The 14,910-nt window shown below is 45.7% G+C and overlaps 1 protein-coding gene across 1 annotated transcript in view; it reads right to left on the bottom strand.

Moving 5' to 3' along the window:
* The window catches only part of parga (poly (ADP-ribose) glycohydrolase a), a 100,117-nt gene that overhangs the window by 12,025 nt on the left and 73,182 nt on the right, over nucleotides 1-14,910 (bottom strand). Inside the window, exons 13-15 of the mRNA XM_070440566.1 lie at nucleotides 13,506-13,653; nucleotides 551-629; nucleotides 116-224 (exon numbers count right to left, since the gene is read on the bottom strand). Of these exons, the coding sequence (XP_070296667.1) occupies nucleotides 116-224; nucleotides 551-629; nucleotides 13,506-13,653 (336 nt within the window). The remainder of the gene's footprint in view (nucleotides 1-115; nucleotides 225-550; nucleotides 630-13,505; nucleotides 13,654-14,910) is intronic.

Here is a 14,910-nt window from a genome sequence, read left to right as displayed (position 1 = left end):
GGTCGAGTTACCACCGCTCCCCCCGGTCGAGTTACCACCGTACCCCTGGTCGAGTTACCACCGCTCCCCTGGTCGAGTTACCACCGCTCCCCCTGGTCGAGTTACCACTACTCACCTTATTCAGTTCTCTGTTCATTTTCTCAGGGTGAAACTGTTCGAGGAAGTTCTTGAACATCAGAGCGTCCATCGCTACGATCTCTGTGCACCTCCTCTGCCAGGTGTCTCTGTGGACGACAGAGTTAGGTCATATCAATCAAATGTATTTTATTAAGCCATTTTTACATCAGCAGTTGTCACAAAGTGCTTAACAGACACCCAGTCTAAAACCCCAAACAGCAAGCAATGCAGAGGTAGAAACACAGTAACTAGGAAAAACTCTCTAGAAGGCAGGAACCTAGGAAGAAACCTAGAGAGGAACCGGACTCTGAAGGGTGGCCAGTCCTCTCCTGGCGACCGGTTAGTTGGTAATCAATATTGTAAACAACTACAGAGTGAAATCCCTTAATTATGTAGAGTATATTTTAAAACGGTCTGATCGGTAAGTACGTACCTTGGGGTCTTGTCCTGATGTTTGCCGTCCCATAGGTAGCTGTCTGCGTAGCCAGTGTATGTACTGTACTGCTCAGTACCTGGGGGAGGGGCCAAACAGAACAGACACCATTCATGATCAGACCAATATCAACAACTAATCAAAATTAAAGCGATAGTGCAAGATTTTAGGCAATTAACTTCAGTTCTATTTACACCGAGTCATATGAACTCATGGATACCATTTTTATGTTTCTGCATGCTGTTTGAAAGAAGTTGGAGGTAGTTTTGCGAGCCAATGCTAACTAGCGTTAGCGCAATGACTGGACGTCTACCATCGGCTCGCAAAACCACCTTCAACTTCCTTCAAACTGTACGCAGAGACATACAAATGATATCCCTGAATTCATCTGACTGGCTAAGTAYGAAAATGGCTTAGTTGTCAAAATGTCGTACTTTCCCTTTAAATGTTAYCGCTTGACATCGTTATTGAAGGATATTATCTATAGAGCATCAAATACCTGACACATCAGTGACCGACAATGACCCTCAAAAAATGTGATATTATTTGAGTAGGTGAGATATAATGAAACAAACAGTCAGGATAGCTGTGATTTTTACAGCCAGCCAATCGCTTAATCTTTTTTGTTAATTATTCCATGTGAAGCGATGCCACAGGAGAGCAGCTGTCTCCAACAGGAAGGTCAACGTATTACCTCCCTAGGAAGAAGAGAGAGCTAGGCTGCGTCACAAATGGCACCCTATTCCCTATTTAGTCACTACATAAGTAGCACACTATAAAAGGGAATATAAAAAGAGTGACATTTGGGATGCGGTCCTAGAAACCTAGTTAGCAACAGCCCCGCCCACAGGGGAGGAAGAGGGGGAGGGTTCAGAACAACAGCTCCGCCCACAGGGGAGGAAGAGGGGGAGGGTTCAGAACAACAGCCCCGCCCACAGGGGAGGAAAGGAATGAGGGAGGGTTCAGAACAACAGCCCGCCCACAGGGGAGGAAGAGATAGAGGGGGAGGGTTCAGAACAACAGCCCCGCCAACAGGGGAGGTAGAGGGGGAGGGTTTCAGAACAGCCCCGCCCACAGGGGAGGAAGAGGGGGAGGGTTCAGAACAAGCCCGCGACCACAGGGGAGGAAGAGGGGGAGGGTTCAGAACAACAGCCCGCCCACAGGAAGAGATAGAGGGGGAGGGTTCAGAACAACAGCCCCGCCCACAGGGGAGGAAGAGATAGAGGGGGAGGGTTCAGAACAACAGCCACGCCCACAGGGGAGGAAGAGATAGAGGGGGAGGGTTCAGAACAACAGCCCCGCCCACAGGAAGAGATAGAGGGGGAGGGTTCAGAACAACAAATTAACCTCTCATTCATTAGGCCTCATTAGTACCTGCGGTGGCTTTGTGTGTGTGTGTGTGTGTGTGTACAAACAAGAGCTGATTACTGAAGCCTGGTCAGTGGGCGCCTCCTCTCAAGAAGCAAGAATCTCAGGAGCCATTCTACATTTGACAAGCCCGGGACGTCATTAACAATCAGCTCATTTTTTCTCCTTTTTCTAGTGAACTTACAATCATTTGATATATTTAACCAGGATTGTCTACTCTGTAAAAATTCCCACAGTTTCCCAGGGAGTCCTGGTAAGTAATCACTGCCTCAGTAAGACTCTCTGGTGTTCGATTCCAGTTCCCGGAATGATACACAAGGTTTAATACAAATGTAGTGTTCCAAAGAAATAGAGTTAGGCGGTATACCGTATATCGGGGTATTTGGAAATACCCACGGGATGGTTAGCATATACCGTGGATACAGTTGAAACTATTTATTTAAAGTTTTTGAATAGATTTGAATATTTGTAGTTACTTTTTAATGACATACTTGCAGTATTGTTAGGAGATAAAGCAGATTGCGTTCTTCATTTCACCTTTCACATTTTACATTAAGCTTACCGTACTTCTCAAAACGGCTTTCTGCCGTGTTTGAGAAGTCAAGAAAGCTCTGTATTTTGTCCCTGTGCTTCCTTCTAGCGTTTTCTTCCTCCTCCGTTCTTCCCCCCTCTGCTCCGTGTACGCATGCTGCTCTTCCTCCTCCGTTCTTCCCCCCTCTGCTCCGTGTACCCACGCTACTCTTCCTTCAGAAAAGCAAGCATTACAACTATGTTCATTTGCACAATTTATCTCATTCACTTTCGCTTGTAAATAAAATGTCCACACTCACCGAAAATGACAAATCGTTAGCTAATAGCGATGCTTGTATAACTGAGCTGGATTTMCCTGCCTTTGCAATTAGTTTATGTTCGTTTTCACTCGTTAGGACTTAGCTAACAGCATCTATGTGATTTTGCTATTACTTGTGCTAATTTAGTTAGCATTCTGGTAATAGACATCCAATGGGCTTTTTTGTTGCGTTTTTAGCACCCCCCTTGTGTGCTGTCGGTAATACCGTAAACCCCGACACGGCAGAGTAACGGTATGAATATCTGGATACCGCCCAAACTCACAAAGAACTGTACAAAAGCCACGTAGGCTACATTTTGGGTGATCGAGATCACCACGAGCCATTTTTTTTTGTTATTCTTGCTTAATAAAAGACCCAGTGCCGTCAAATGTAAATTCTCCTGTTTTTATATATAGTTCCACACTATGAAGTTGGAAAAACATTGTGAAATTCTGATAATGTCCCTTTAGTATATGAGTTTTCTTTTTTAAAAGACCACCTGAAATTTCAGCCCGTTTTAAAACAGAAACTACAACTTTCTTCAGTAGAAGGTCACAATGTAAAGAGATTTGTGATTTCCATCTGTAAATGAAAAAGATCTCTCTGAATAAAATATAATATTATGATGATGATTACATATTGGCTGATATTAAGATAGTAGATAGTATAGACTGACTGTAAAGTAAACTGTAAAATACAGTGATCGAGATTGAGCCAAGACGCTATGAGCTTTGGAAATCAATTAAACTAGATGCCTTCTGTCAGTCGGAGAGCTGGACGGCGTAACACATCTACAAACCGTAACAGGGGAAAGGCAGCATCTGGAGAGGAGCTTGGGTAATAAGATAAGGGATACGTCTCAGATGACACCATGTTCCCTAGATATTAGATATTTAACTAGAAAAGGGAATAGGGTGCCATTTGGGACGGCAGGTATCCTAGTGGTTAGAGACAGGGTGCCATTTGGGACAGCAGGTAGCCTAGTGGTTAGAGCAGGTAGCCTAGTGGTTAGAGACAGGTACCCTAGTGGTTAGAGACAGGTACCCTAGTGGTTAGAGAACAGGTAGCCTAGTGGTTAGAGACAGGTACCCTAAGTGGTTAGAGACAGGTACCCTAGTGGTTAGAGCAGGTAGCCTAGTGTTAGAGACAGGTAGCCTAGTGGTTAGAGACAGGTACCTAGTGGTTAGAGACAGGTAGCCTAGTGGTTAGAGACAGGTAGCCTAGTGGTTAGAGCAGTAGCCTAGTGGTTAGAGACAGTAGCCCTAGTGGTTAGAGACAGGTACCTAGTGGTTTAGAGACAGGTAGCCTTAGTGGTTAGAGACAGGTAGCCCTAGTGGTTAGAGACAGGTAGCCTAGTGCGGTTAGAGACAGGTAGCCTTGGTTGAGCAGGTAGCCTAGTGGTTAGAGCAGGTCTTAGTGGTTAGAGCAGGTAGTCTAGTGGTTAGAGCCAGGTTAGTCTGTAGGCGTAGCTAGTGGTTAGAGACAGGTAGCTAGTGGTTAGGACAGTAGGCCAGTGGTTTAGAGACAGGTGCCTAGTGTTAGAGCAGGTAGCAGCGGTTAGAGAGCAGGTAGCCTAGTGGTTAGAGGCAGGTTAGCTAGCGTTAGAGAGGTGCCTAGTGGTTAGAGACGGTAGCCTAGTGGTTAGAGACAGGTAGCCTAGTGGTTAGAGACAGGTTCTACCTAGTGGTTAGAGACAGGTAGCCTAGTGGTTAGACAGGTAAGGCAGGTGCCTAGTGGTTAGAGCAGCTAGCCTAGTGGTTAGAGACAGGTACCGTAGTGGTTAGAGACAGGTACCTCTAGTGGTTAGAGACAGGTAGCCTAGTGGTTAGAGACTAGCACTAGTGGTTAGAGACAGGTAGCCTATGGTTAGAGACAGGTACCTAGTGGTTAGAGACAGGTAGCCTAGTGGTTAAGCAGGTAGCTAGTGGTTAGAGCAGGTAGTCTAGTGGTTAGAAGCAGGTGTTTGGTTAGAGACAGGTAGCCTAGGGATTAGAAGGTAGCTTGCGGTTAGAGACAGGTAGCCTAGCGGTTAGAGACAGGTAGCCTAGCGGTAGAGAGGGTAGCCTAGCGGTTAAGACAGGTAGCCTAAGCGTGTAGAGACAGGTAGCTCGCGTTAGAGAAGGCCGTAGCGGTTAGAGCAGGTAGCCAGCGGTGTAGAGAGCTAGGTTAGAGCAGGTAGGTACGTTTAGAGCGGTCTAGAGGTTAGAGGACAGGTAGCCTAGGCGGTTAGAGACGGTAGCTAGCGGTTAGAGACTAGGTACTGCGTAGAGACGTAGCCTAGTGGTTAGAGAGGTAGCCTAGTGGTTAAGACAGGTGCCCAGTGGTAGAAGGTAGCCAGTGTAGAGACAGGTACTAGTGGTGTAGAGACAGGTAGCCTAGTGGTTAGTAGATAGGTCGCTGTGTAGCAGGTAGCTAGTGGTTAGAGAAGGTAGCCTAGTGGTTAGAGCAGGTAGCCTAGTGTAGTCAGAGGCGGTGCCTAGTGGTTAGAGGAGTAGCTGTGGTTAGAGACAGGTAGCCTAGGTGGTTAGAGAGGTAGCTAGTGGTTAAGACGGGTAGTGGTTAGAGACGTAGCCTAGTGGTTAGAGAAGGTAGCCTAGTGTTAGATGACTAGGGTGAGGCCGGTAGTTGGTTAGAGACAGGTACTAGGGTAGAGGTGCTAGTGGTTAGAGGCAGGTAGCCTAGTGGGTTAGAGACAGGTAGCCTAGTTGGTTAGACAGGTAGCCTAGTGGTTAGAGACAGGTAGCCTAGTGGTTAGAGCAGGCTAGCCTAGTGGTTTAGGAACAGGTCCCTAGTGGTTAGAGACAGGTCTTGTGGTTAGAGACAGGTACCTAGTGGTTAGACAGGTAGCCTAGTGGTAGAGACGGTACCTGAGTTTAGAGGACAGTAGCCTAGTGGTTAGAGACAGGTAGCAGTGTTAGAGAGGTAGCCTAGGTGAGCAGTAGTCTAGTGGTTTAGAGCAGGTAGTCTAGTGTTGAGAAGTATAGGGTTAGAGAGGTAGCTAGTGGTTAGAGACAGGTAGCCTAGCGGTTAGGACAGTAGCTGCGGTTAGAAAGGGTGTAGTGTTAAGACAGGTAGCCTGCGGTTAGAACAGGTAGCTCTGTGGTTAGAGACAGTAGCCTAGCGGTTTAGAGAAGGTAGCCTAGCGGTTAGAGCAGGTAGCCTAGTGGGTTAGAGAACAGGTAGCCTAGTGGTTAGAGCGTTGGGCAGTAAACGAAGTTGCTGGATCGAATCCCCGAGAGACAAGTAAGTTCTGCCCCCTGAACAAGGCAGTTAACCCGCTGTTCCCGGTACCTGTCATTGTATATAAGAGTTTGTTCTTAAATTACTTGCCTAGTTCAATAAAGGTTAACTAAAGAGAGAGATAACATTTCATTCATGCACTGCAGGACGCAGACAGACATTTAACGTGACCATCACAAGTGGGACCATCCGAATAATGATAACCAGTGTCGGTCTGACTGACTGTAACGTCATAATGATAAACAGTGTCCGTCTGACTGACTGACTGTAACACGTCCATAATGATAAACAGTGTCCGTCCGACTGATGTAACACGTCACAATGATAAACAGTGTCCGTACCTGACTGACTGACTGTAAACCGTCCATAATGATAAACAGTGTCCGTCTGACTGACTGTAAACAGTCACAATGATAAACAGTGTCCGTCTGACTGACTGTAACACCGTCCATAATGATAAACAGTGTCCGTCTGAACTGACGTGTAACACACAGTACATAAGTGAATAAACATGGTCCGTCTGACTGACTGTAACACCGTCCATAATGATAAACAGTGGTCTGACTGACTGTAAACGTCCATAATGAAAACAATTGTCTGCTGACTGACGACTGAACACCGTCCATAATGATAAACAGTGTCGTTTGACTGACTGTAACACGTCTCCATAATGATAAACAGTGTCCGTCTGACTGACTGTAACAACCGTCCATAATGATAAACAGTGTCCGTCTGACTGATGTAACACGTCCATAATGATACAGTGTCCGTCTGCTGACTGTAACACGTCCATAATGATAAACAGTGTCCGTCTGACTGACTGTAACACCGTAATTGATAAATGTCGTCTGACTGACTGTAACTGTCCATTAATGAATAAACAGTGTCCGTCTGAGACTGAGCTGTACACCGTCCACAATGATAAACAGTGTCCGTCTGACTGACTGTAACACCGTCCATAATGATAAACAGTGCGTGCTGACTGACTGTAACATGTCCATTAATGATAAACAGTGTCCGTCTGACGACTGTAACAGTCTATAATGATAAACAGTGTCCGTCTGACTGACTGTAACACGCGCGTCTGAACAGTTCAATGAAGGGGGAAGTGGCATATTGACAGAGCAGAATCCTGGAAGAGGAGGACCAAAGGTTCTATTTTCTCAGACAACCAAATGTTTGGATTTCTCTGGAAAAAGCTAACGGTTAGGGGCATTTGATTCATTTACCAGAGCAAGACTTTTAAGTCTTTATAAAGCATGTGTTTCTCTTATAGCCAAACAAAGTTGTTTTAAAATGTGAAAGATCATTTTGATAGGCACAGACAGCTAGAGGCATGGACTGACTGATGTTGATAGGACGTTCATCACCCATCAACGCTTTGACGCATTAATATGCCAGTCTCAGACTATTGTTTCTGTCTCTAAGAAAAGAAAGGTATGAAACAAATTAATACGGACAAGTCTTAGTGTCAAAGGATCAACTGGCGCAAGTGGTGTGATGATTGTCCTGAAGTTACTGCTCATTCATGACACAAACAAATGGGAAAGCCACAGAAGGCTGTCTCTGAAGGCGCAAAGGAGTGGTGCGATTCAATTTAAGGCTTCAAGGTGTCTAATGTTTTATACATCAGTCTATTAAGGCACTGTATTGTCCTATAGGTTGCATTTGGGACATAACCGCTAGAATCAATCGAGACGTGTGGATGGGACAAACAGGCCTATTCAGAATGAACGTGTGGAAGTGGGAACACAACGGAATATCAATGTGACGCTGTGGAAGTGGGCACACAACCCAGGCCATATCAGTGAACGCTGTGGAATGGGACACAACCCAGGCCATTATCACAGTGAACGTGTGGAAAGGGGACCCTCAATACACAAGCATATCAGTGAACGCTGTGGAAGTGGGACACAACCCAGGCCATCTAGTGAACGCTGTGGAAGTGGGACACAACCAGGCCTCAGTGAACCGTGTGGAAGTGGGACACAACCCAGGCCATATCAGTGAACGGTCGTGTGAAGTGGGACAACCCAGGCCATATCAGTGGACGCTGTGGAAGTGGGCGAAACACGAGGCCATTTATCACAGTGAAGCGCTGTGTGATGAGTGGGAACAAAGCTCAGTCTCTCCATAGGCAGCCCATATAGTGAAGTGTGGAAAGTGGACACCTAGGCATTATTCAGTCTGAACAGTTGTGGCATGTGGGACAAGCCGAGGCATAGAGATGAACCGTGTGGACAGTTGGGCGCAGTAACGGGCCCATACTCACTAGAACGATGTTTTCGGAAGTGGGACAACCCAGTAGCATGACTTTTAGTGGAAAGCTCGTGTGGAATGGAAACCCAGGCATCGATCAGTGATTTATGCCTGTGCGAAGTATGGGACGCCCTTAATCCAGTACGCTATGATCACTGTTAGTCTTTAAAACGTGGGGAAGCTGGGTACACACAACCAGGCCATATCTAGTGAACGGCTTGGAAGTGGGACGACAACCCAGGTCTATAGTGAAAACGCTGTGGAAGTGGGACATCCTCCTGAAGGAACTCACAACAACTAGAGTTTTCTAGCCCCTCTTCCACCCACCCACCTCTCCACCAGCCACCAACAGCATTCTAACCCTCTCACACCAACACCCGCAGCAGCTCTAACCCTCTCCACAGCCACCCAGCCAGCATTCTAACCCCTCTCCCAACCAGCCACCATCAGCAACTATACCTCTTACCAGCCACCCAGCCAGCATTCTAACCCTCTCCACAGCCACCCAGCCAGCATTCTAACCCTCTCCACCAGCCACCCAATCAGCATTCTAACCCTCTTCACCAGCACCCAATCAGCATTTCAAACCTCTTCACCAGCCACCAGCCAGCATTCTAACCCTCTCACCAGCCACCCATCTAGCATACCCTCTCCAGCCACCACACATCAGCATTCTATCCCTCTCCAATCAGACACCCAGCCAAGCCAGGGACTGGGGGAGGACAGGTCACCTCTCAGAGAGGAGAACCTTCAGCCCCTCCTACCACTCCTTGTCCCCACCTCTCTCCTCCCCCCTCCACTAGCCTCTCTCTCCTCCCCCCCACTAGCCTCTCTCTCCTTTTTCCCTTCCTCCACTAGCCCCCCTTTCTCCTCTTTCCCCTCCACTAGCCCCGCTTTCCTTTTTCCTCATGTGCACCCCCCCTTCTCCTCTTTCCCCTCCCCACTTAAATCACTTAATGTTATTACAGCAGTACTAGAATTCATGACCTCCGAGCAGAAAGACCTGCCCAAGACCCTAATCCACTAATGGACTCTCCCATTCCATCATCTTTATTAAACCTTTCCTGTGCTACCACCACCACCAGCATTTTGTTGCCTCCCCAGCCCCCCCCCCAAGTTGTATCATCGCGGGCCGGACAGCCAGGCCGGTGGTATTAAATCATATTCCCCCGTGATACGTCTTGACATGGGGGGGAGGGGGGTTTAATGGATATTACCTCCCCCATTGAAATTTGCCAAAGTGCCCAGCCCTAATTGAATTTGCTTAGATTGCCTGGCTGGGCTGTGCTGTGACAGGGGAAAGCAGATGATTCACCGATGGCTATCCTGCTGACCAGGAATGACGTGACACAGAACAGAGAAGAAAAAAAACTCCCTCTGAGGAAACTAACCTGTGTGGTGGGTGTTACAGGGTAGCTAGCAGAAATGTTACTARGACTAACATTATGGATTTGCATTAGTATACACGTGAAAAGTCTCAATGCAAAGTTTACATCTCTCTTTTCTATTTGAGGAGTTATTACATAAAACGGATCAGAATTCAGAACAGTGAAAAKGTTTTTCCGGGGAGATGATGTACTGTGAGCCAGTCTATTCCCTGGAATGTAAAACTCCCAACAGAAATAACTTCACATGTATACCTTCAAATTAAACCAAATAATTTGCACTCATGACTACTGGTTTCTGCTGACTTACAAGCAAATACTTCATGAATGTATTGTTACAAATCAACTTGCAAGGTTGCTAGCCAATTAGCCTGCTAACGTTTGCCCTACTAGACTACTAACGTTACGTTAGCACTACACGAGTCAGCCAGTTGCTATCAACACCTAGCTTACAGCTACATTAAAATAAACCAAKGTTTTGGAAATACATAACACCATCTAACCAGTTATCAAAGAATGTTAGCTATATGCAGTTATCTTAGCCAGCAAGCTAGCTATCCAGCTAACGTTAGCTATTTAGCCAACTAACTACTAGCCTAGCCAACCACCACGGTTATGGTRGGCAAGCTAGAGCCCAACTACTGGAGACCAGCTACGACTACCAAAACATAACCACAGATCAAAGAAGAGAGAGCAGGGACAGATTTATTGATGGCAAAACGTTTTAAAGCGTGCAGATTGAGTTAGTTATCAAAGCTAAGGGGAGGCAGACGCTTCCCCGGCTGATGGGAGAGTCAGGGAATTCAAAAAATAGTTAGATTACAGATGTCCGTCAGCTAGTGTGCTAGCATAAGCCAAGGTAGAAAAAGTTGACAAAACAAAAAAAGGAGAAAAGACGAGGTACTACACAATTAGAGCAGGTATGCTTTTCTCTTTCGTTTGGAGCCCACCGCAAGAAGGCACCGTAGTCTGCTGTGCTAACAGGTTCCCACTAGATACCACAGCTACAAAGTCCGTGACAAAGCATGCCGCATGGCCGCACGTGCTCCTTGTTTACATAACACTTCCTGGGATTGGTGGATTGTAGGTCACACCCACCAACAGTTGGGTCTGGAATGTAATTACATGCTAGTGGCTAACGTTAGCCAGCTTGAGCTAGCCACCGAGCTAGCATATGAACTCGGTAGCACAGAATAGATCCTCCATATTAATGTTGAGAAATAGTMCACTGTGGGTAGTTTAGAAGATATCTGTAAATAAGTTAATATACAATAACCCCKAAAACATAACTATGGTGACTACAACTAAGTCCTTGACCACATTGTGTTGTTATACTGGTGAGTAAAAACTCATGCTTCCTACCCTTTAAYATACAGGCAGATACATACAGGTGATATATTTGCAGCATTTCACTGTATGCATCCTTGTAGTRGAACTTCAAACCAGTTAGATATATATTTTTTTTTTCTCCAACAAATTGTCTTTTTACAACAGTGTCTTTTTAAGAAAGGGGAGATGTAGACAAGCTTGATGATTAGTTGKTTATTGATTATGAATCAGCTGTGTAGTGCTAGGGGAAAAACAACTAAACATGAACCCTTGGGGTCCCCTGGACCGAGTTTGGGAAGCACTGGTGTAGACAGAGTGTTTGTGTGCGTGTTTGTAAGCTGATTGTGCCTGCCTGTTGAGAGGTGGCTGATGAAGAGACAGAAGAAGGGAATCTTCACAGCGTGGTTTCAACCAGGCAGCCTCACAAATCAGCCTACGCACGTACGCACCGTAGGCAGAATCCCTCTCTACCMTTGTCAACAACTCACTAATCATGCCAGTCATCACACCCTCTCCTCTCCTTGTTGGGACAGGCAGGTTCACAAGAAGAGCTATGAGATCAGTCTGCAAAATAACGGACAATGGCTTCTAGCTGCTGCAAATTTCAAACATATATATTTAAGAAATATATATGGAGGCCATTTTCTTTGACATTAAAGCCGGTGCTGTAATGTTTTGGTCATACTGTATATCTGGGCAAAGCCAAAATAAAAATTGTAAAAAAAAATATATATATTTAAAAATGATGTTTCAGTCTAAAAGGTGATTTAAATTAACTGACAGGATCTGTGCTCTCACGGACTTAAATAGGAGTGAAACTCTGTGCCATAAAAATACATAAAAATAAAAAAATCTACCTTTCTGATCATACTATTTTCATTCAACTAACTTACTATTCCATCTTAACGCTTGCTTAAGCAGGCCCGAGATAAGTTTTAGTGGCCTCGTTCAGACAGCCAGTGTGCGCCCGGGGCTAAAACGCATCTCTGCCAGAGTTCACTAGGCTGAAGAGAGCGAGCGAGCGCAGGCCACCTTTGTCCTTGCATGCAGCCTTTCAATTCAGTTATCCAAAATGCATTCAGACATGACCCCCCCCTTATAAACTCTTTGTCAAGCTGCAGAGATTTATCGAACTTTCCCACTCATCATTACTCAAGATTCACTCAGAACTATCATTATCAAAGTAGAWTCCACTTTAATGTAGAAGTGTTAAGAAACAGATTCTATTCCTATTTACAATAAAAAAGTGACTCCAAAATAACACAAATTATTTACCATTTAATTTCTATTGTGTACCAAATGATCTGAAACACAAGCAAAATTAACAGCAGATGTATCCAAAAGAATCACAAGCTTGATGTAATCATTGTGTACTAGGAATATGGGACCAAATACTAAACTTAAGACTACTTTAATACACATAAGTGAATTTGTCCCAATACTTTTGGTCACCTCAAATGGGAGGGGGGGGGGGACTATGTACAAGAAGTGCTGTAATTCTTAAACGGTTCACCCAATATGAATGAACATTAATTACCCCAAACAGACTGACTGAGCAATCAACAGTCCTATCTACTACTAACCACTAACCAGCCACTGATTGGGCCGATCTCAGGAAGAGCCAATCAGAYGAAATAACAGGGAGAGGTTGACAACTCCAGGAAGTGATTGTCACAGCAGTAGGTCCTGCTGGCTGGTGCTGTAAGAGGTACCTGACAGGTTGGACTGAGGGGGTTCTGTCATTTACAGCAACCCTGCTGCGAGTTACCCGTCGTTTGTTCTGGTCTTATTTACACCTTCAGACGAGGGGTCCAGTGTCCACAGCATTACACAGTACCCTAGCCAGCCAAATATAGATACAATGTCTATGTGGCTATGCTCTCTCAGATTCTCAACAGATTCTTGTCCAGCAAAATATACCGAACACAAATATCAACGCATTAAACAGTTACAGGTCAAATGAGGAAATCAGTGAGTTTTTAAAAATGAATTCGGTCCTAATCTATGGATTTCACATGACTGGAAACACATAGGTATCTGTTGGTCACAAATACCTTCTCGTCACGGTATCTCTGTGCATTCAAAATGCCATKGATAAAATGCAATTGTGTTTGTTGTCCGTAGCTTATGCCTGTCCATACCATAACCCCACCGCCACCACCACGGGGCACTTCTCTGGCAACAGCTCTGGTGGACATTCCTGCAGTCAGCATGACAATTGCACGCTCCCTCAAAACACCAGACGTCTGTGGCATTGTGTTGTGTGACAAAACTGCACATTTAAAAGTGGCCTTTTATTGTCCCCAGCACAAGGTGCACCTGTGAAATGATCATGCTGTTTCATCAGCTCCTTGATATATGCCACACCTGTCAGGTGGATGGATTATCTTGGCAAAGAAAAAAAATGCTCACTTTCAGGGATGTACACCAATGTGTGCACAACATTTGAGAGAAATACGCTTTTTTTGTGTGCCTATGGAACATTTCTGTGATGTTTTATTTCTGTATGGTTACTAGGGCAGACACTAGTGGGGATTGTCTGACCTGTGATGATGAGACACTCATTTTGCAGCAGGGCRTCAGTGAAGAGGCGAGAGACGATGAGTTCAGGGTTAATCAGGAAGCGAATCTCTTCCTGAACCAGACCTGATCCGGTGACCCCTCCGCCCACAAACCGGTTGGCAAAGTCCACCTGCAGAAAGAGAGAGAGCAGGGCAGCGCACACATGAAGAAGACGGCCGAGTACAGTATCTAGGATACATCATACAGCCGAGTACAGTATCTAGGATACATCATACAGCCGAGTACAGTATCTAGGATACATCATACAGCCCGGTACAGAGCTAGGATAACCTCATACAGCCGAGTACAGTAATCTAAGGGATACATCATACAGCCGAGTACAGTATCTAGGATACATCATACGACAGCCGAGTACAGTATCTAGGATACATCATACAGCCGAGTACAGTATCTAGCATCACGCAATACAGCCGAGTAGCAGTATCTAGATACACATAGAAGAAACGAGAAGATAATAAGGTCCACCCTGCAGAGAGAGTAGAACAGAGTAATGGACAGCGGAGCAGAAACAGAGTAATGGAGAGCAGAAACAGAGTAATGGACAGCGGAGTAAAACAGAATAGGACAGCGGAGCAGAACAGAGTAATGGACAGCGGAGCAGAAACTAGTAATGGACAGCGAGGAGAACAGAGTAATGACACGGAGCAGAACAGAGTAATGGACAGCGGAGTGGGAACAGGAGTAATGAACAGCGGAGCAGAACAGAGTAATGGGCAGCGGAGCAGAACAGAGTAATGAACAGCGTGCAGACAGAGTAATGGACAGCGAGCAGAACAAGTAATGGGACAGCGGAGCAGAACAGAGTAATGAAGCGGAGCAGAACAGAGTATGGCAGCGAGCAGAACAAGAGTAATGGCCAGCGGAGCAGAACAGAGTAATGGACAGCGGAGCAGAACAGACAGCCAACTCAAACAGAGTCAGAACAGAGCAGTACTCCTGTCCTGCTCTCTGCACCCAGAGTCACTCACAGGGTGCGTACCAGTGTCCAATGGCCACCTATTTTTGACCAAGGGCCATAGTGCACTATATAGGAAAAAAGGGCCATAGCACTCTGGTTAAAAGCAGTGGCACTATAACAGGAATAGGGTGCGATTTGGCCACAACCCAAGGGTCAGTGCAACCCAGTTATCAAATTGTTTATCATTTCACAAAACAAAAACAGGTTCTTCAAGGCCTGATATAGACAGGAATACTGATGATTTTGCTGCATAGGAAACTGTATAATCACCATTTTCAGGACTGTCAGTTTTGGCTCACTGTCCTTTAGACAGCCAGGCCAGGCAGGGCCAGCTGGTACGTCTCAACCCCTGCACACAGACTCTGAGGCAGCGAGTCAGAAGTGGGTGGGGAGGGGGGAGCAGGCAGT

The sequence above is a fragment of the Salvelinus sp. IW2-2015 genome, unplaced genomic scaffold (genome assembly GCF_002910315.2).
Source record: "Salvelinus sp. IW2-2015 unplaced genomic scaffold, ASM291031v2 Un_scaffold2661, whole genome shotgun sequence".
NCBI lineage: Eukaryota > Metazoa > Chordata > Actinopteri > Salmoniformes > Salmonidae > Salvelinus > Salvelinus sp. IW2-2015.
The sequence above is the reverse complement of the archived record's forward strand: the minus strand, read 5'-3'. Positions and strand labels throughout refer to the sequence as shown.